We start from the raw sequence: 23,782 nt of genomic DNA on the forward strand, positions 1-23,782 counted from the left end.
TTGCAAATTAATTCATTAAATGCTTTATTAAAAAAATTCAAGGTTTTTTCCAAGGGAAATGGGACAGGATTGGTAAATAGTTAGACAGTGGTTCAAAGCGGACACAAAGATCTACAGTAAAAAAGAAAATAATCCTGTTTCAATAATAAAAAACAGTTTTATAACTTTCAGCCAAGCATTTATTGATACATTATGAGGACCAGAGGCAGCCCTAGAGTTAAAGGGACATAAAACCCAAAATTTTTATTTTATGATTTAGAATATATAGCAAACAGTTTTAAACAACTTTCAAATTTACATCTATTATCTAATTTGCTTCATACTCTTGGTATGCTTTGTTGAAAAGCATACCTAGGTAGCCTCAGGTGGTTGCACACTCAGTTGTCTTGTCATTGGCTGATTGCTGCTCTATCAATAATGGTTACCAAGAGAATGAGGCAAAAGTTAATAATAGAAGTAAATTGGAAAGTTGTTCAAAACTGTGTGCTCTGTCTGAATCATGAAAGAAACATTTTTGGTTTCATGTCCCTTTAATGAGGCCTTAGGCAAAGAAAAAATGTGAGGCATGAAAACATGCAAAAATGAACCCAATAAATAGTTTTTGTATGCATATCCCATTTTATAGGCAAGCATTGACAAAATGTCATACAGTTCTGGCTCATAACATTTTGAATTCTTCTATGTAACTATACAAAAATGAGGAAGAAACTTGCAAAGGTTTGACTGTAAATGGAGACATTTGTCCTACTCACTAGTAAAAGGTATAAAGTTTCTATAGAGTTTTGACTTGATTTGTTTCTCCCTCAGTCCCTAACTAGTGTGTTAACTGACAGCCCTCCTGCTGGAGCTGTCTGTGTAAATATGCTTTATGTAGTACTATCTGCAAACTACAAGCATAAAAAAAACAGTGCAGGAGGATTTTTTTTCTTTCTGAAACCAAAACAAGGTTTTAAATAAATCAGAAAAAATACTTTGTCCTTTTTAATTAATTACAAATAGTTTAATGCACAGCTAATGCAAACTATGCAGAGTTACTCACAGCTTATTCTCCTCTCTGCCTTCCATTGTCTCTCTCTGCAGGAATTCCACCAGGGGCTCCTCCCTCCTGGTTCAACAGTGTTAGAGGAGGTTGCTCCGGTGTCAGGAGAACATAGTTAAATGCTGTGGTAACCGGGAGGGGGGAGGGGGGGTGAAATTCCTGCAGAAATACAACGGAAGGCAGAGAGGAGATCATAAGCTGTGAGTTTAACTGCTCTGTATCTCTGTATCGTCTGCTTCTGTTGTGTTCCTGCAGGAATTCCACCCCCTTCCCCCCTCCAGGTTACCACAGTATTTAACTATTTTGTCCTGACATCGGAGGAATTCACTAGAGCAGACTTGTGTGTGCAGCACATGAAGAGAGGGGCGGGCTGCAAGGCAATTTCTAGTGTACAAAGCCACTTCCCTCTCTCTAGCCAAGTTGTCACTCCTCTGATGGAGTCATTATAAACAGTGTGTGCAAACCTCCTCTAACTGTCAGATACTAGCACTGTTACTTACCGCTCTGTAGTAGGCTGAGGGCTCAAGTCTCAGGCAGCTGATGACATCCGCTCAGGAGGCAGCAGCCTCTTCTTTCCCGCAAGTTTCAAGCAGTTTCTTGTGTTCCTTTGTGCATTCGCAGGGAGCCAATCAGCAGTCAGTTCTCCTGGTGCTGTCAATCACCAGGAGAACATGACCGTCTCTGATTGGCTCGAGGCAGCATGAGGGATGCCTCCTATTGGTTAGAATTTTGCTGCAGGTATTTTTAAGGTTGTTTTACAACCAGTGGGTGGCACTGCTTCTATTGAAGTAATCTATCCATGTTTTGCTATGGAGAGATGCAGTCCTGTATGATGCCTCTCCATAGCATTACATGGTTGAATTTTTTTTTTAATTTTTTTATACATTTTTCTTTTTTAAATTAAAATTAGCTTAATTCAACTTTGGCCCCAAATGGCAGGGGAGGCTCTGCCTCCCCTGCCTCCTATAACTGCACATCCCTGAATAAACCTAACACTAACCCCCTGAAGATCTCCCTACCTTGAGTCGTCTTCACCCAGCCAAGCCGAATTCTTCATCCAAGCAGAGCAACAAGAGGACCTCCATCCGGTAGAAGTCTTCATCCAAGCGGGGCAAGAAGAGGTCCTCCATCCGGTAGAAGTCTTCATCCAAGCGGGGTCTTCTATCTTCATCCACCCGGAGCGGAGCCATCTTCCATACAGCCGACACGGAGCCATCCTCTTCAACCGACGGACTAACGACGAATGACGGTTCCTTTAAGGGACGTCATCCAAGATGGCGTCCCTCGAATTCCGATTGGCTGATAGGATTCTATCAGCCAATCTGAATTAAGGTAAGAAAAATCTGATTGGCTGATTCAATCAGACAATCAGATTGAAGTTCAATCTGATTGGCTGATCCAATCAGCCAATCGGATTGACCTCGCATTCTATTGGCTGATCGGAACAGCCAATAGTATGCGAGGTCAATCCGATTGGCTGATTGGATCAGCCAATCGGATTGAACTTCAATCTGATTGGCTGATTGAATCAGCCAATCAGATTTTTCTTACCTTAATTCCGATTGGCTGATAGAATCCTATCAGCCAATCGGAATTCGAGGGACGCCATCTTGGATGACGTCCCTTAAAGGAACCGTCGTTAGTTCGTCGGTTGAAGAGGATGGCTCTGCGTCGGCTGTATAGAAGATGGCTCCGCTCCGGATGGATGAAGATAGAAGACCCCGCTTGTATGAAGACTTCTACCGGATGGAGGACCTCTTCTTGCCCCACTTGGATGAAGACTTCTACCGGATGGAGGACCTCTTGTTGCTCCGCTTGGATGAAGAATTCGGCACAGCTGGGTGAAGACCACTCAAGGTAGGGAGATCTTCAGGGGGTTAGTGTTAGGTTTATTTAAGGGGGGTTTGGGTGGGTTAGAGTAGGGGTATGTGGGTGGTGGGTTTTAATGTTTTTTCAGGTAAAAGAGCTGATTACTTTGGGACAATGCCCCGCAAAAGGCCCTTTTAAGGGCTGGTAAAAGAGCTGATTACTTCTGTAATTTAGAATAGGGTAGGGCATTTTATTATTTTTGGGGGCTTTTTTATTTTATTAGGGGGCTTAGATTAGGTGTAATTAGTTTAAACTTCTTGTAATTTTTTTTTAGTTTCTGTAATTTAGTGTTTGGTTTTTTTTGTATTATAGATTAGTTTATTTAATTGTATTTTAGTTTAGCTAATTGTAGTTAATTAATTTAATTAATTTATTGATAGTGTAGTGTTAGGTGTATTTGTAACTTAGGTTAGGATTTATTTTACAGATAATTTTGTAATTATTTTAACTAGGTAGCTATTAAATAGTTATTAACTATTTAATAGCTATTGTACCTAGTTCAAATAAATACAAAGTTGCCTGTAAAATAAATATGAATCCTAAAATAGCTACAATGTAACTATTAGTTATATTGTAGCTATATTAGGGTTTATTTTATAGGTAAGTATTTAGTTTTAAATAGGAATAATTTATTTAATTATAGAAAATTTATTTAGATTAATTTAAATTATATTTAAGTTAGGGGGGTGTTAGGGTTAGGGTTAGACTTATGTTTAGGGGTTAATAACTTTATTATAGTAGCGGCGACGGTGGGGGCAGCAGATTAGGGGTTAATATTTGTAGGTAGGTGGCGGCGATGTTAGGGAGGGCAGATTAGGGGTTAATAAAATTTATTATAGTGTTTGCGAGGCGGGAGTACGGCGGTTTAGGGGTTAATACATTTATTATAGTGGCGGCGAGGTCCGGTCGGCAGATTAGGGGTTAATAAGTGTAGGTAGGTGGCGGCGACATTGGGGGGGGGGCAGATTAGGGGGTAATAAATATAATATAGGTGTCGGCGATGTTAGGGGCAGTAGATTAGGGGTTCATAGCTATAATGTAGGTTGCGGCGGTGTCTGGAGCGGCAGATTTGGGGTTAATAATATAATGTAGGTGTCAGCGATAGCGGGGGCAGCAGATTAGGGGTTAATAAGTGTAAGGTTAGGGGTGTTTAGACTCGGGGTTCATGTTAGGGTGTTAGGTGTAGACTTAGAGAGTGTTTCCCCATAGGAAACAATGGGGCTGCGTTAGGAGCTGAACGCTGCTTTTTTGCAGGTGTTTTTTTTCAGCCAGCTCAGCCCCATTGTTTCCTATGGGGATATCGTGCCACGAGCACGTTTTTCCAGCTTACCGCTACCGTAGGCAACGCTGGTATTGAGAGTTGAAGTGGAGCTAAATTATGCTCAATGCTCCCTTTTCTGAGGCTAACGCAGCCATTCAGACAACTCTAAATACCAGCGTTGGCTTAAGGGTGCGCTGGAAAAAAAGCAGCGTTAGCACCGCGGGTCTTTACCGACAAAACTCTAAATCTAGCCGATAGTGCCTTTACTACCCATTCCCCAGCTTTGCACAACTAACATTGTTTTATTAATATAATTTATAAGAACTAAAATCAATAGCATTTTATAAGTTTTTCACAGCAAGACAAAAGCTAGTTAATGTGTACCATATAGATCAGGGTTCTTCAAACCACGGGCCAGGACCCATTACTGAGCCACAACACCATGTGTACTGGGTTGTGACTTGTGTGTGTATTGTAGGAGTGTGTGTGGTGTATTGTATGAGATTGTGTGTGTGCTGTATGTGTGTTGTGTATGAGAGTGTGTTGGGTGTGTGTTGCATAAGAGTGTGTGTTTGTTATATGAGAGTGTGTGTGTGTGGTATGTGTGTTGTATGAGTGTGCTATATGAAAGTGTGTGTGTGTGCTGTATGAGAGTGTGTGTGTTATATGAAAGTATGTGTGTGTTTTGTAAGAGAGTGTATGGGGTGAGTGTGTGTTATATGAAAATGTGTGTGTGTTGTAAGAGAGTGCATAGGGGGAGTGTGTGTTATATGAAAATGTGTGTGTGTTGTAAGAGAGTGTATGGGGGGAGTGTGTGTTATATGAAAATGTGTGTGTGTTGTAAGAGAGTGTATGCGGTGAGTGTGTGTTAAATGAAAATGTGTGTGTGTTGTAAGAGAGTGCATGGGGGGAGTGTGTGTTATATGAAAATGTGTGTGTGTTGTAAGAGAGTGTATGGGGGGAGTGTGTGTTATATGAAAATGTGTGTGTGTTGTAAGAGAGTGCATGGGGGGAGTGTGTGTTATATGAAAATGTGTGTGTGTTGTAAGAGAGTGTATGGGGGGAGTGTGTGTTATATGAAAGTAAGTGTGTGTTGTAAGAGAGTGTATGGGGTGAGTGTGTGTTATATGAAAGTGTGTGTTGGAAGAGAGTGTATGGGGTGAGTGTGTGTTATATGAAAATGTGTGTTGTAAGAGAGTGTATGGGGTGAGTGTGTGTTATATGAAAATGTGTGTGTGTTGTAAGAGAGTGTATGGGGTGAGTGTGTGTTATATGAAAGTGTGTGTGTGTATGTGTGTGTTGTAAGAGAGTGTATGGGGTGAGAAACATGGGCCCTCAAGCTCCATACGGAGATTGATAAATGGGCCCCCAAGTACAAAAATTGGGTCCCAAAGGTATGTAGTATCATGGCACTGGGTCTTGGTGGGGAAAAGTTTGAAGAACCCTGATATAAATAACACTGAGCTGACTCTCGTTGAATCGTGAGTGATCACTGATTGGCTAAATTCAAGTATGCACACAACTCTCAGATAAGGGGGATTGGTGCAAAGTAGGGATGCACCGATACCGATACTAGTATCGGTATCAGTACCGATACCAAGTATTTGCATGAGTACTTGTACTCGTGCAAATGCACCGATACTTAAACCGATACCTCCACTTCCTACCCATATGCTATCTTGTGGCGTTTTTTCAAACTGCATGTTCCCATTTCATTTTAAACTGGACAGGAGACTAAACTAAAAATAGTAGTAAAATTTTTTACTACTGTTCTGCCAATACAAATTGTTGTTATTTGTATTATTGTAGGAGAGATCACTGTACCTCGTTCAGACAAACCCCTGAAGTACTGGGCAGTTAATAAACAGATTTCCAGCTCTGGCTAAAATGGCCCAAAAATATCTTTCTGCCCCATGCAGTAGTGTGGAAAGTGAAAGACTGTTCAACTTAGAGTCAAACCTCCATACAAATGTCAGATTGATGTTATATTCAGCCCTACAACCCAATTGTATCACCCCTTTAAATTTAATATTTTATTGTAATATTTTTTATTTATAAACATGTTCAGTGAACTTTTTTATTATTTCATAATGTCTTTTGAATTACAGTCCTTTATAATTATAAAGAAGGAATCTTAAATAATTAGTCTGTATTGTGTTTGGTAAACTGTCACATGACATAAAAAAAGTATCGGTAATTGGTATCGGCGAGTATTTGAAAACAAGTATCGGTACTTGTACTCAGTCATAAAAAAATGGTATCGGTGCAACCCTAGTGCAAAGCATTAGATACAAGGTAATCACAGATTATTTAGCATTGTATTGTGAAAGGATAACTATGCTTTAATTGCAATACTAAATGTACTGTTTGTCACATAACATAATGCTAACATTGGGCTTTTAGAAATCCATGTGACTGAAGCTGAAGTGCACAGTTACTTACAAAAAAGAAATGATTCACTGGCACTATGTGGGTAATTGGAAGATCACGCTATGGGGACATGACGGCATGATTTGTTTGTATGAGTGGAATCAGTGCTGCGGTTATGGTCTCCATTGATTTGGGAGTCCAACTCCATTGCAGTTTATGTTAATGTGGTGATATAACTAGTATTGACCTATTTTGAATACTAGCTTTTTAGTTAATCACAATAAAGTGTTAGGTTTTATTATTTGATGAAGATAGTGCACCAAATCTCTCCTTCCATATCTCGTTTCTCCTTATCCCTTTTTCTTCTATATTTCCTTTTATCAGTTGAATTTGATACGTGCACAGTTACTTACCAGTTTGTCCTGATCCTCACTGACACATAGGGCTCAATTTATCACTCAAGGGGCGCTCAGGGGCATACATAATTGCCCCTGTCCGCCCCAGCTCTCCTTTGGTGGGCAGCAATCCGCTGCCAGAATTAAACATTGTACACGAGGACTTGGGTGGTAACTAGCCATAGAGCAAGCTATTATGCTATTGTTCGTTCCCAGGTTGAGCGCTTCTCCCTTTTTATTTATGCAAATTATGACATTTTGGGAAGTCTCCCTAAGTGGGATGCGGGAATCCAGACGTGGACCCGTTGCTCAGTGTGCCTAGAGGGATATGGCTGCACCTCACTGACGAGGCCCACAATAGTCCGAAACGTACGTCTGGGGTTTTGCTGTTTCTCTCATTCAGAGAAGGATTGCCTGGTATTTCGGGGCTTGACTGTACTGTGAAGTCAGGACCAGACTGATATGCTTCAGGAGAGTTCTTTTCTGTGAAAGGCACATGTTGAGCAAAAAGAGGCTGCTTCTTGGGTGGTAACTAGCCATAGAGCAAGCTATTATGCTATTGTTCGTTCCCAGGTCGAGCGCTTCTCTCTTTTTATTTATGCTATTTTGTACTCGCCTGCGATCCAGCTACCTAACCACACACAGCAAATTCACGCACAGGCAGGAGCTGTCAATCTCCCTGGTCGGATGAGGAGAAGAGGGTAGGAAAGCAGCGGTCTCATGGCCGCTGCTTGATAAATCGTGACTGTAGGTTCTCTTATGAGAGCCTGCAGTCATAGGGAGGAGAAGGGCTTCATAAATCAAGCCCATAGTGATGTCCAGTTCATGAACGATGCAGTAGAATTACATGATTGACAAGTGCATAATAAAAAGACAATGCAAAAACACTGACAAATTAATTTTTTCTCTCATATTCCAAACCCTTTGTATCATGTAATAGACATCAGCCAAACACAGACTAGTATACATATACCATGTGTGCTTGTGCACATGCTCAGTAGGATTTTGTTCCCCAGAAAGTGTGAATATAAAAAGATTGTGCACAATTTGATAATGGAAGTAAATTGGAAAGTGTATTAAAACTGCATACTCTGTCTGATTTATAAAAGGTTATTTTGACTTGAATGTCCCATTTAACTAACTCTTTTGCAATGAAACACTCAGTTAACAGTACACTGATTCAAATATAAGGTCACAGCAGTTCTCAATAGACACCTGCCATTACCCCAACTGCACCTTTAAAATATCCCTTACTGTCCCAACAAGTGAACTAATTAATTGGTTCATGAACTAGTTCAGTTAAACGAATCGTCAGAAATGAACTGATTCATCAAGTTGAATCAGACTTCCCATCTCTACTGACACACTGAACTGTGAACTGAAAGCACTAGTAGCTGGTGGGCGGGAGCTCCTCCACCTGTAGATAGGTCATCAAAGCCTGACTAGCTAGGGGAGGTGCAGACTGATCTGTAAGGGGGAGAATTCATGCTTAAAGGGACAGTATACACAATTTTTCATATAACTGCATGTAATAGACACTACTATAAAGAAGAATATGCACAGATACTGATCTAAAAATCAAGTATAAAACCTTTTAAAAACTTAGAAGCTCCAAATTTAGCACTGTTGCGAAAATTAGCTGGAACGCTTAGAGAAAGGGGCTGGGTGCAGATACCCCCCCCCCCTTTATATGAAAAGACAGATTAGGCAAACAGGAGCCAGCAGTGGTCTGTAAACACACGTATACATCTGACACTTTGAGGCTTGGGTAGGAGTTTGAAACCAGCACAATGTTAATAAAAAAAATAAGCAAAACTAGGGGGGCGTGACCAAGCCGCGGCCATGATAGGATGCATAATTATGTAGCTCTGATCTCTATCTGAAGAATCAGAGGTTTATCTCGTTATATTTTTTGGCTTCCTACATAATAATTTTGCCTTCTTCTCAAGCAGACAAATCTGATTCTGGAGATACTATTCTTGCTACGATTCATTCAAGTAGACGATCCAATCAGGATTACTGAAAGCGGAACGCTGCGGCCCACCTCACAGTACCATCTACCCCCCCCTCTCCCGGTTTGAGGGCTTACCAGGTTGAGTGGTGTTATCTGTTAAATCTAACACAGGGTGAAGCAGACATTAACCGGATAATACCCTATTTATTTATACATGGAGGACTGCTACTCACAGATACATGCACTCTTGGAAGACTTGGAGTATCGGATGGGCTGTAACTTTAACAATCTCTCACATATAATAAGAGCCGACAGAGAGAAGGGAAACAATGACAAGCTCAAGATAGCAGACAATGAGAGTGACAACCCACTACATGAAGCCTCAAATGACAGCGAAAACCTCTCATCTCGAGACGAACCTCAAACTTGTGATAGGTGAATTACCAACGATGCAGGGAATTGTCTCCCCTTCTGGAAAAGCCCACGATCCTCTGGGGCCGACCCAGATCCTACCCCACCGCTTGGTCCTGTGACATGACTGCGGAGTTCATTCCGTCAGAGGCCCGGGTTGGAGTGGCCGGCCACCGGGCACGTGATGACACACAGTGGGAACGAAAATCTACTCAGAATCACACAAGAAGAGCGGAAGCTCTGATACCCATAAAACATGGTTTACATACTGTCCTACAATTCTTGCTGCCTTGTGACCAGTGGACTCTTCCTCACCTACAATCTTACTGCAATTTGTTTGGCTCCTTCTGCCGATTGCCCAGCTCAGCTTTATTATCAAAGAGAGGAGTGGGATGACTATATCACCATTAGTACTGGTTTGTTGTGAGGTACCTGGTTACCCACTTTTTGAGGTTCTACTATGTTTGCATATATGTTTTACCCTGTTTTATCCTCTTGCTGAAATGAACCCATGGTTTCATTGCCTTTTTGTTCTTTATAATGTGATATTGGCTTTCTGTTTGCCTTCTCTCATGTTTTACCTATCGTATTAAGGGTGATTCGACGCATTTATGATTATGTAGATGGTTATTTGCAGGCATCTAATAGGGAGTTACCCAGAGTTACATATACTAGACAAGCTTAAGTAATTTTTACTCATTTGGTTAATAAAATCCCAATCGCTCTTTTTGCTAACTAAACAATATAGGTTTGTGACATTGAGGAGGAAGTATACAGATAGCTGGTGCTAGTGGATAGTAGGCTCATATGTGGTGTGATAATTTGACTTTACTTGAGACGGTTTTATTCCATACAAGAATACGATCTTTATGTTGTCTCGTAATCTCTATTCTGTGACAACCCTATACGCTAACTATCAATAATACTGGGTTTTCCTTTTATAATGTTATATATCCCATTACATCAAATGTCTACCCCTTTGACAGATTTAGCCAAATGGTGCACACGATTTAGCTAAATCATGCACACAATTTATAAATAATTATAATCATGCTATTCCACCTAAAAGGGACAGTATACACTACATTTTTCTTTGCATAACTGTTTTGCAGATGATCCATTTATACAGTCCACCTGGGAGTTTTTTGTAACAATGTATAGTTTTGCTTATTTTTTTATTAACATTGTGCTGGTTTCAGACTCCTACCCAAGCCTCAAAGTGTCAGATGTATACGTGAGTTTACAGACCACTGCTGGCTCCTGTTTGCCTAATCTGTCTTTTCATGTGCAGAGAAGGGGGGAGGAAAGTATCTGCACCCAGCCCTTTTCGCTGGGTGTTCCAGCTAATTTTCTCAACAGTGCAACATTTGGAGCTTCTAAGTTTTTAAAAGGTTTTATACTTAATTTTTAGATCAGTATCTGTGCATATTCTTCTTTATAGTAGTGTCTATTACATGCAGTTATATGAAAATTGGTCTATACTGTCCCTTTAAGCATACATTTCCCCCCTTGCAGATCAGTCTGCTCCTCCCCTAGCTAGTCATGCTTTGATGACCTATCTACAGGTGGAGGAGCTCCCGCCCACCAGCTACTAGTTTGTTCAGTGTGTCAGTAGAGATGGGAAGTCTGATTCATCTTGATGAATCAGTTCATTTCGGATAGTTCATTTAAAGGGACAGTATACACTCATTTTCATATAACTGCATGTAATAGACACTACTATAAAGAATAAGATGCACAGATACTGATATAAAAATCCAGTATAAAACTGTTTAAAAACGTACTTTCGGTTTAGCTCTGTTGAAAAGGCAGTTGGAAAGCCCACTGCAAGTGGGAAATAAGACAACCCCCCCCCCTTCTTTTGCATACGAAAATACCCTTTACACAAACAGGAGCCAGCTGGAGAAGGTAGCTGACGGTATTCAAATAAAACTTTGGGGCTTGGTTAGGAGTCTGAAAATCAGAGCAATGTTATTTAAAAATAAGAAAAATTATACATTTAAAAAAAAAAAAAAAACTTTATGGGCTTTATAAATAGATCATCTACAAAACATTTATGCAAAGAAAAAATGAGTGTATAATGGCCCTTTAACTGAACCAGTTCATGAACCAATTCACTTGTTGGGCACGTGATGCATGAGGGACGAGCCTCAGATTCTCCTATTACGGATGCTCCACCAATCTGATTCCTGACTCCTGAATTACTGTCCAACTTGTCCTGACACACAATGCAGCGTTACATCTATTTCTTACTCATATCATACGGATAACCAGTCTTTTGATGTAAATGAAAAACCAGGGCAAATACATAGAACATGGTGCAAACAACAGAGTATGCTGCATATATTGTGTGGGTTCCAACACAGTGCATAGAACAGAGTATGCTGCGTTTTATACTGTTGTATTTGCCTAATAGTTGTATATCTTACAAAGACTGGTTATGATCATACACAGGGAAGTGATACCCACTTTATTTACCTAAATGGTATTATAATAAATTTACATTAACTATTATCCCAGAGCTCCACAGCAATATTAATGGGGTTAATTTAGGGGCAGCTAGGGTTAACAGGGATCCTTAGGGTTACGTTATGGTGAGGAGTATTTATAGTAAGCGGCAGTTAGAGGGAATGGCAGGTGTCTATTGAGAACTGCTGTGACCTTTATATTTGAATCAGTGCACTGTTAACTGAGTGTTTCATTGCAAAGGAGTTAGTTAAATGGGACACTCAAGTCGAAATAACCTTTTATAATTCAGACAGAGCAGCAGTTTTAAGACACTTTCCAATTTACTTCCATTATCAAATGGTGTACAGTCTTTTTATATTCACACTTTCTGGGACTAAAATCCTACTGAGCATATGCACAAGCTCACATGGTATACGTATACTAGTCTGTGATTGGCTGATGTCTGTTACATGATACAGAGGGTTTGGAATATGAGAGGAAAAAATAATTTGTCAGAAAAAAAAAAATCTACTGCCAATTTGAAATTCAGAGTAGATGTTTTTTTGTATTGTCTTTTTATCATGAACTGGACATCACTATGGGCTTGATTTATGAAGCCCTTCTCCTCCCTATGACTGCAGGTTCTCATAAGAGAACCTACAGTCACAAGTTATCAAACAGCGGCCATGAGACCGCTGCTTTCCTACCCTCTTCTCCTCGCCCGACCAGGGAGATTGACAGTTACTGCCTGCACGCGATTGGCTGTGTGTGGGTAGGTAGCGGGATCACAGGCGAGCACTTGTGTGCAATGTTTAATTCTGGCCGCATTTTGCTGCCCACTAGAGGAGAGCTGGGGAGGACAGGGGCAAATATGTACGCCCCTTGAGTAATAAATTGAGCCCTATGTGTCAGTGAGGATCAGGACAAACTGGTAAGTAACTGTGCACTTATCAAATTCAACTGATAAAAGGAAATATAGAAGAAAAAGGGATAAGGAGAAACGAGATATGGAATTAGAGATTTGGTGCACTATCATCATATAATAAAACCTAACACTTTATTGTGATTAACAAAAAAGCTAGTATTCAAAATAGGTCAATACTAGTTATATCACCACATTAACATAAACTGCAATGGAGTTGGACTCCCAAATCAATGGAGACCATAACCGCAGCACTGATTCCACTCATACAAACAAATCATGCCGTCATGTCCCCATAGCGTGATCTTCCAATTACCCACATAGTGCCAGTGAATCATTTCTTTTTTGTAAGTAACTGTGCACTTCAGCTTCAGTCACATGGATTTCTAAAAGCCCAATGTTAGCATTATGTTATGTGACAAACAGTACATTTAGTATTGCAATTAAAGCATAGTTATCCTTTCACAATACAATGCTAAATAATCTGTGATTACCTTGTATCTAATGCTTTGCACCAATCCCCCTTATCTCAGAGGTGTGTGCATACTTGAATTTAGCCAATCAGTGATCACTCACGATTCAACGAGAGTCAGTTCAGTGTTATTTATATCAGGGTTCTTCAAACTTTTCCCCCCAAGACCCAGTGCCATACCACATACCTTTGGGACCCAATTTTTGTACTTGGGGGCCCATTTATCAAGCTTCGTATGGAGCTTGAGGACCCATGTTTCTCACCCCGTACACTCTCTTACAAAACACACACATACACACTTTCATATAACACACACTCCCCCCCCCCCCCCGATACACTCTCTTACAACACACACACACACACTCCCCCCCATACACTCTTACAACACACACTTTCATATAACACACACTCCCCTATAAAACACCCCCCCATACACTCTTACAACACACACTCCCCTATAACCCCCCCCCCATACACTCTTACAACACACACTCCCCCCCATACACTCTCTTACAACATACACACATACTTTCATATAACCCCCCCCCCATACACAACACACACACTTTCATATAACACCCACTCCCCCCATACACTCTCTTACACCACACACACATACTTTCATATAACACACTCTCTGATACAGCAACACACTTTCATATAACAAAACACACACTCATACACAGCACACAAGTCTCAACCCAGTACACATGGTGTTGTGGCCCAGTAATGGGTCCTGACCCGTGGTTTGAATAACCCTGATCTATATGGTACACATTAACTAGCTTTTGTCTTGCTGTGAAAAACTTATAAAATGCTATTTATTTTAGTTCTTATAAATTATATTAATAAAACAATGTTAGTTGTACAAAGCTGGGGAATGGGTAGTAAAGGCACTATCTTTTTACACAATAAAACATTTGAAGTAGACTGTCCCTTTAAACTTTACATTGTACTCAGATATCTCAATGTCAACAACACATTTTGCAGCTGCACTGCTTTGGGGTCTAATCCCTATATTTTGGATAAGCTTTGCAATGTATAGCATTGTGTGTACAATAACACAGGCTTCTATGATTCTATTGTGCAAGAGCATTATGAAAATGTGTACAGTTCTCACTGCCATTTTTTTCTTTAGGTAGTGGAATCAAATTAGATGTTTCCATAGTATTAATAAAAAACTAATTGCCTGCTTAAAAAAAAGACAGAAGAATGTGACAATATTTTATAGAGAAATGACAGAAAAATATGTATTTGAAATTGTACAATTCATAACTTTTTAGAGGGAGCACACCTATTTTGTTTTGAATTTTTTTTTTAACCGTAATAATTAACTGATTTCTGTTCAATATATACTTAAAATATAATATAATTTATGTACCCTTATTTCACCTCTAATAATTTGAATATTATTGCATTGTATTGTGAAAGGATAATGTTTTATGCTAAATGTACTTTGTCACATAACATAATGATAATAATGGACTTTTAGAAATCCATGTGGCTGAAGCTACTTACCAGTCTGCCTGTCTCACTACACACTGACTGAACTGAAAGTGTAGCTGGTGAGCAGGCTGATCAAGTGGGAGGATTAATGCTTAAGGTAGAACAGCATGATTTTAAATCGTGCTCACAATTTAGCTAAATCGTGAGCACGATTTATAATAAAAAAATAAAAAAAAAAATCTTGTGAGACACCTCTGGGGCTCTGTACAATACTAAACTGTTTGTCACATAACATAATGCTAACATTGACTGAAGCCAAGGTCCACACTTACCAATCTGTCGGTATTTATCCTAACACTGACTGAACTGAAACTAATATTAGCTGGTGCTGTAAGTGGGATGATTCATGCATTTATTATAAATCGTGCGCACGATATAGCTAAATTGTGCGCACGATATAGCTTAATTGTGTGCACAATATAATAAATTGTGCGCACGATATATATAAAAAAAAAAATCTGAGACCTCTGGGGCTCCGTAGTTAACAGTTCACTGATTCAATAGCACTGGTAATATGATCCTAGAGTGAGGATGATTCTGCTATGTGATTCATTGCAAAGGAGGAGTTAGCAGAACTCACTCTAGGATCATATTTACCAGTGCTGCTGCAGACTCAGGAAGTGAACGGTTTCAAACGAATCAGTTCAGTCTGGTGAACTGATTCACACAGTTCAGTGAAAAGAACCAGTTCAAAAGAACTATTTGTTCACGAACTGGAAATCACTAGTGCTTAATAGTGGAGTTCGCGCCTACCAACAATCATGCGGCGGGAAAATTAACTCCCACATTACCGGATATACACTCTTCCCTGCGAAACACGCAGTTGAGGAAAAAGGCCATAAAAGGTGGAGACGGACTACCACCGTTCTCCAAGACCATCCAAACTGACACTAAGTAGAAAGAATACCTCAAACTACTAGAAGTTGTGTCCTGGGTCTGCGGCACTGCCGCAATTCAATCTCTCAGTAGAGAGAAATAAGATTTTACCCCCTGAAAAAGAGTTCTTATGTAGAGACGCAGCAGTTCCTCTGGTATATGGAGAATTTGCTGATGGCTGTTGGCTGCAGTGCGTCTTAGCGCGGTTCAGCTCTGGACTGGAGGAGCAGGCATTCACCTTTTAGAGCAAGGTCTCTTATTCTGCTCCCTCTAGAGAGTTGGGGCATCTTAACTATGCGGTTCCATTTTCTGGCTAAAGTATATCCCCATATGTCCATAGTGTATAAGGACATTAGGTAGAGAACAGGGACTGAGCACCCGATTAGAGCTGGGCGGAAAGGCTCATCAGAGAGTTAATGGTCACATAAAAGACGCCATTATTCTTCATATCGAATCTGCCTGCAGTATATCCCCATATGTTAGTGAAAACACATGAGAGAGCCTGAACTTTCCCTTATTATTGAACCCCATTAACTATTAAAAAGGACCGTGCAGGGATAAGAAGTATGAGGTAGGTTACATTAACTTAAATGTTACACGGTCCCCCACACCTAAAGCCTGGGTCATAACATGCATATTAAACCCTACAGAAGGCAGTAAAAGCAGCGTAGTACCTGACACTAGTTGAAAACCAGTTAGCTGCTCAGCCACATCTCAACTAGAAGAGATATGTAAATATAGGAACCCCTCATGAGGGTAGCAGGTCCCACCCGGTCCCTGAATATACCAGTCATCTCCATGATATTTTCTTGTCCCAAGAAAAATATATAAAAAAAGGACTTACACTCCAGGGTCTTCTGCTGTGGAGCAGTCACAGCAGCTCCAGGTCTGTTAGCCTCATCTGACCGCTGACAGGGACCTGAAGAAGCAAGAAAAGCAGAGCAACCAACCACAGGGGTAGCATAAATGTTGGAAGGGAAGCAAGGATTACCTCGCCGTCTTCCAACTGCTAAAAGCCACCATAACTCTTACTAAAGAGGATTACATGGACACAGCATAGCCCCAATCCTTGCTTGCAGGGAAACTACCCATTAAAGGATTTATTTTCTTCAGACACTATCTTCGCACATCCTCCTAATGTAAAAGGCAAAGAATGACTGGGGGTTTATGGAAAGTGGGAGTGATACTTGAAGCTTTGCTGGGGTGTTCTTTGCCTCCACCTGGTGGCCAGGAGTTGAATTCCCACAAGTAATTAGAATGGTTTTCATGGGACTCTTTATGCCATTGGAAAGAAAAATAAACAAACAGAATGGGAGTCTCAAATACAAGAACCAGAATAGGGCTCCATGAAGGAGCAACAGGCTGAAACACAGGTTTGATACTAACCAACACCTGCTTGACGTCCGGACAACTGGGTAATCCTTTGTATAACAGAACTGAAAGGGAAGAGATCTGCCCTTATAAAGAACTATCGGACAAACTCTTCTCCAAACCCTCTTGGAGAAAAGTCCTTGTGCCAAGGAAAACCTTGAGACTTAAATTTAGAGACAGGAGTGCTAGAACTTATGACACCTCCTTCAAATCCTTGACTTACTTGCCTGATCAGAGAGAAAGTCCTTATCTGAAAACTCTCTTAGAGAGAACTAAAGTCCATCTCCACGGCGTCTGCCTTAGAAGAATTAGAGTTTGAAAAATGACCTTGAAGTAGAAGGTCCTTCTACACCAAATCCGCTGACTAAGTCCTGACCAAGTCAGAGAACATAGAATAATCAAAAGGTCCGCTCCCTCTTGATGCGGGCTATGACCCTGGTACTGAGGAGAGAAGCCATGATCCATCTTCACCTCCTCCAAGTTAGTGAGGCAAATAATGACTGGGGATTATGGAAAGTGGGAGGGATACTTAGGATGTGCCTCCTTCTGGTGGCCAGGAGCTGAATTCCTAAAAGTAATGAATGGATTTGTGAACTCTCCATGCCATTGGAAAGAAAGCAAATTAAAGAAAAAACACAACAAAAGGAATTTTAGTTATTTTTATTTTTATATTATTGGCTGTTTTTACTACTACTAAAAAAAAAAAATTATAAAAAAAACAAAAAAAAAAACAACCTTTCAACAATGATGTAGAGCTACTTTAACAAATTTAAAATTGGAATATGGATATAAACAATAGGCAGCTTAAGGTTACAGAAATGAAAAAAATAAAAAAGTTAATTGGAAACATATTTACATAAAAACCATCACTGCATTAGCAAACTTCCAAGGCTTTTAATGGGCGTTACTTCATTGGCAGCATAGTTTATAAAGCTTTCTGTAAAGAGTCAGTTTTTATTTGGGGGGGGGGGGGGGATTCAAAATTTTGATGTGTGCTTTTAAGCAGGACCTGAGGATTAAAAATATTTTAATTATGGCCTATTCTTGCCTGCTTACACTTCAATCATTTTAAAAATGGTAAGAGAATATGTAGGTAAATGTATACAAAAAAACCCCCTTTAATCTTTAGAACTCTACATCATATACATATATTTCTAGGACAGATAGGAGCAGATCAGCAGAAGACAAAAAAAAAATGTAAAGAGAAAATACAAGTTGTTTGTGTTAAATGTTATGAATATCAAAACGTTTTGCTAATGAAAATATTTAAAAAAAAAAAATCAGAGTATGTATTTAAAGCAGCAGTACTCACAAAAACAAAATCAACACATATCAATACCGTTCGTTTATTTTTTATATACAACTAAAAAGTTAAAGGAAAAAAAAATTCTGCATGTTTGAGGAAATGTACATATGTGTTTTAAAAATGCCACTTCATATAAAGGAACACAGCAAATAGGTTATTTAATTTTTTTCTCAGCATTACATATACATTACATATATATTAAGATACTAAATATAAAGAATCTGGTGAATATGGGAGAGGCGGAAGAATGCAGTTTTAAAAAAGTAAAAAGACCTGGATACCAGGATGACATTTGTATCTACCCTGCCTGTGCTTTGGCAATATAAGGGACATTTTACCCCCCCCCCCCCCAACATATAGAATACTCAAAAATAAAAAGACATCTAACAAAATTAACCTTTTGCCCTTTTCTGTAATAAAATTAAACGTCTCATAACACCCCTGTAGACATTACATACATCTATCAAACTGCCCTACAGAGGAAAGGCTAGTGTACTGTTTCACTAACTGATGTGTGGGGAGTACCAGTGACTGCAAGTCCCTTTTTTAAGAATAGTACAAAAATAAAAATAAAGACCTTAGCACTTCTTGTCAAGATAGTAAAATCATGAAGATAAGGAAAAATAAAAAATGTACTAATATAGTCCTGCTATTTAACAGGAACTACAATGCAAAGGATATTTTTTTAGCGTATCTCAACTAGAAATGTTAATTTTTGTCCTGTGTGTACTGCTTCTTTAATTTTGAAATAACCCTGTGTTTTTCTTAAAATATATTTTGGTTGTGCACTAGCATAATGAGGGTGAAAATGGAAAATTTAAACAAAGGGGAAAAATGTTTACAATATAATCCTTTTGAACCATATTAAAATCTTTAAAAAAAATTATTTATATATTTATAATATATAGTAAAAGGTTTTAAGTGAACACAAGCTTTCAAGATTTTAAAGAAATAAGAAAATACAGTTTATTAACCTCTAGGCTGCAGTAGGTGAGGTAAATAAACAGCATTCTAAAAAGCAGGGCCCCAAAAGCAGATAGGTCTACACAAAAAAATTGTGCAAAATTCTATCAAATAAAAAGCATTTTAAAAAAGGGAAATTGTTAAGTTGGAGAGGACATTTTCATTGTAGGCACTTCTGTTGTGAATCACTCTTCTGTGGTAAATAACTGCAAAAAAACACAAACATGTTAGTACTTTTCAGAACTGAAGTACATAGTTAACTTTAGGTTTTTAAACAGATGCAAAATACACTGGAAGACTATCTGGCAAAGGGTGGGATTACACATTAAAAAGCACACACCCCATAGGTATGTCTTGTCTTGTTGACCAGGAAGAATTAAGCAGTGTATAGGAAGCACAAATCTTAGCACATCATTTACTAGTTAAAGGGACAGTCAACACCAGAATTTTTGTTGTTTAAAAAGATAGATAATCCCTTTATTACCCATTCCCCAGTTTTGCAAAACCAACACTGTTATATTAATACACTTTTTATTTCTGTGACTAACTTGTATCTAAGCATCTTCTGACCGCCCCTAATCACATGACTTTTAGTTATTATCTATTGACTTGCATTTTAGCCAATTAGTGTAGTGTCTGCCACTAGCCACGGGCGTGATCACAATGCTATCTATATGGCCTACATGAGCTTGCTCTCCCCTGCTGTGAAAAGTAAATAAAATAGAGGCGGCCTTCAAGGTCTTAGAAATTATCATATGTGCCTTCCTAGGTTTGCTTTCAACTAGAATACCAAGAGAACAAAGCAAAATTGTTGATAAAAGTAAATTGGAAAGTTGTTTAAAATTACATGCCCTATTTGAAAAATGAAAGTTTTTTTTGGACTTGACTGTCCCTTTAAATAAAGATATTTTTCCAGTTGCCCAAGCTTGCTTTGGTGGGGTCAAGTTGATACCTTGTGCAAAATCCTTTAAGCCATCATGTTATCAGAATAGGGATGACGGCCTCCATGATCACTGTAAGCATCCACTGGATAGTCCATGTCCATGTCTTCTCCCAGATTTTCCAGAGGAATTTCTTCTGTATACATTGATCGGTAGTTGTCCATATCTGCAGGGGGGGGGAGACATATGTATAATATTAGAAGATATTTTCTTTTAAAAATACCACCAGACACGTAAAAACATGCAAGCATTAACACTTACCATCTGCGTAAGGATCACTAAGTGGAATCATGCTTTGGGCCTAGAATAGAAAAAAACAAAAAGGTGAAACAATATTCTGGTACCCAAAAATGTTTTCTTCTCTAGCTTTAGTAGAACATAGAAACAGGTCTGTCCATCCTGTAATAACCCCATATATTCATAAGGATACATACCGCTTCCCATGCTGCAGGGTCCTGGCGGAAGATAGCATTTGTAAGCTCTACAGATACACGCTTCCTGTAGTCTGGGTTCTTGTCCTCAGAAATACGGAACAGAACAGCAGCAGCATAGGTGGCTAAGTCAGAGAGATATAGAGTTTCAAAACTAATGCAAAAACATTACTAATCATGTTCTCTTAATGGCACAAGGGATTTATATTTTATTTAAAGCAAAAGTAGTCATTTTTACCATTAACTTTATAATCTATGTATTGTGATATTGTTTAATTGAACTGCCTAAAAAGTTGACATCTAAAGCAAAGCTAATCAGACAGGAATCAGGTTCTCAAACATAATAGAATATGCAGAAGAGAAAGGATTTAGAAACAGCAATGCTGGCAAGAGACAACATAACTTGTAAACACTATCTCAGAGCGACAAACTAAGAGCCAGACGGGACACAGCACCTACAGTTTTACCTCTGGCGCCTACATTTTTGGACTATTCTACCACTATCTATATACAAAACACCTTTGCCTGGCCCCTAAATGTGTTAATGCCTGCACCATATTGTATTGGACAAACTCAGCAACTTTACAATGATTAGGGATGAGTCCTTTGTTTGACTAATCAATTTGTAGTCTGCAAACTTCAAGTATTAAAAACCTACACACCTGTGCCCTCATTCCGGGAATGCAACAGCTCCATCAGTGGGGCAGACGCTCCTTCAGCATCTATGGTATCTGCTGCCTCTTTGTCCTGGGCAAGTTCACATAGTACTCCAGCTGCTACACGCTGAATATTCTCCACAGGGGAATACAAAAGCTATCCAGGAGGGGAAAAATCAAATTTGATTTTTAATAAACAAAATTTCTCCATATCACAAAAAAAAAAAAAAAAAAAAAAAAAAAAAAAAAAGCAAAAAAACATAATTTATGTAAGAACTTACCTGATAAATTAATTTCTTTCATATTAGCAAGAGTCTATGAGCTAGTGACGTATGGGATATACATTCCTACCAGGAGGGGCAAAGTTTCCCAAACCTCAAAATGCCTACAAATACACCCCTCACCACACCCACAAATCAGTTTAACAAATAGCCAAGAAGTGGGGTGATAAGAAAAAAGTGCGAAAGCATAAAAAATAAGGAATTGGAAATAATTGTGCTTTATACAAAAAAATCATAACCACCACAAAAAAAGGGGTGGGCCTCATGGACTCTTGCTAATATGAAAGAAATGAATTTATCAGGTAAGTTCTTACATAAATTATGTTTTCTTTCATGTAATTAGCAAGAGTCCATGAGCTAGTGACGTATGGGATAATGACTACCCAAGATGTGGATCTATCCACGCAAGAGTCACTAGAGAGGGAGGGATAAAATAAAGACAGCCAATTCCTGCTGAAAATAATCCACACCCAAAATAAAGTTTAAATGAAAACAAAAGCAGAAGATTCAAACTGAAACAGCTGCCTGAAGTACTTTTCTACCAAAAACTGCTTCAGAAGAAGAAAACACATCAAAATGGTAGAATTTAGTAAAAGTATGCAAAGAGGACCAAGTTGCTGCTTTGCAAATCTGATCAACCAAAGCCTCATTCCTAAACGCCCAGGAAGTAGAAACTGACCTAGTAGAATGAGCTGTAATCCTTTGAGGCGGAGTTTTACCCAACTCGACATAAGCATGAAGAATTAAAGATTTCAACCAAGATGCCAAAGAAATGGCAGAGGCCTTCTGACCTTTCCTAGAACCGGAAAAGTTAACAAATAGACTAGAAGTCTTTCGGAAAGTCTTAGTAGCTTCAACATAATATTTCAAAGCTCTAACCACATCCAAAGAATGCAATGATTTCTCCTTAGAATTCTTAGGAGTAGGACATAATGAAGGAACCACAATCTCTCTATTAATGTTGTTGGAATTCACAACCTTAGGTAAAAATTCAAAAGAAGTTCGCAACACCGCCTTATCCTGATGAAAAATCAAAAAAGGAGACTCACAAGAAAGAGCAGATAATTCAGAAACTCTTCTGGCAGAAGAGATGGCCAAAAGGAACAAAACTTTCCAAGAAAGTAATTTAATGTCCAATGAATGCATAGGTTCAAACAGAGGAGCTTGAAGAGCCCCCAGAACCAAATTCAAACTCCAAGGAGGAGAAATTGACTTAACAGGTTTTATACGCACCAAAGCTTGTACAAAACAATGAATATCAGGAAGATTAGCAATCTTTCTGTGAAAAAGAACAGAAAGAGCAGAGATTTGTCCTTTCAAGGAACTTGCAGACAAACCTTTATCCAAACCATCCTGAAGAAACTAAAATTCTTGGAATTCTAAAAGAATGCCAGGAAAACTGATGAGAAAGACACCAAGAAATATAAGTCTTCCAGACTCTATAATATATCTCCCTAGATAAAGATTTACGAGCCTGTAACATAGTATTAATCACAGAGTCCACGGTTGGCAAGAAGCCATCCGGACAAGATCCGCATACCAAAACCTGTGAGGCCATGCTGGAGCTACCAGCAGAACAAACGAGCATTCCTTCAGAATCTTGGAGATCACTCTTGGAAGAAGAACTAGAGGCGGAAAGATATAGGCAGGATGATACTTCCAAGGAAGTGACAATGCATCCACTGCTTCCGCTTGAGGATCCCTGGATCTGGATACCTGGGAAGTTTCTTGTTTAGATGAGAGGCCATCAGATCTATTCCTGGAAGCCCCCACATTTGAACAATCTGAAGAAATACCTCTGGGTGAAGAGACCATTCGCCCGGATGCAACGTTTGGCGACTGAGATAATCCGCTTCCCAATTGTCTATACCTGGGATATGAACCGCAGAAACTAGACAGGAGATGGATTCCGCCCAAACCAGAATTCGAGATACTTCTTTCATAGCTAGAGGACTGTGAGTCCCTCCTTGATGATTGATGTATGCTACAGTTGTGACATTGTCTGTCTGAAAACAAATGAATGATTCTCTCTTCAGAAGAGGCCAAGACTGAAGAGCTCTGAAAATTGCACGGAGTTCCAAAATATTGATCTGTAATCTCACCTCCTGAGATTCCCAAACCCCTTGTGCCGTCAGAGACCCCCACACAGCTCCCCAACCTGTAAGACTTGCATCTGTTGAAATTACAGTCCAGGTCGGAAGAACAAAAGAAGCCCCCTGAATTAAACGATGGTGATCTGTCCACCACGTCAGAGAGTGTCGTACAATCAGTTTTAAAGATATTAATTGAGATATCTTTGTGTAATCCCTG

The 23,782-nt window shown here is 39.3% G+C and overlaps 1 protein-coding gene across 1 annotated transcript in view; it reads right to left on the bottom strand.

The window, feature by feature from the left end:
* Nucleotides 1-17,539: 17,539 nt before the first annotated feature.
* The window catches only part of JUP (junction plakoglobin), a gene marked incomplete in the record, with an annotated part of 133,947 nt that continues 127,704 nt past the window's right edge, over nt 17,540-23,782 (bottom strand). The window contains 5 exon segments of the mRNA XM_053698828.1: nt 17,540-19,369; nt 20,116-20,270; nt 20,366-20,405; nt 20,539-20,660; nt 21,198-21,348. Of these exon segments, the coding sequence (XP_053554803.1) occupies nt 20,131-20,270; nt 20,366-20,405; nt 20,539-20,660; nt 21,198-21,348 (453 nt within the window).

The sequence above is a fragment of the Bombina bombina genome, chromosome 1 (assembly GCF_027579735.1).
Source record: "Bombina bombina isolate aBomBom1 chromosome 1, aBomBom1.pri, whole genome shotgun sequence".
NCBI classification, from domain to species: Eukaryota; Metazoa; Chordata; class Amphibia; order Anura; family Bombinatoridae; genus Bombina; species Bombina bombina.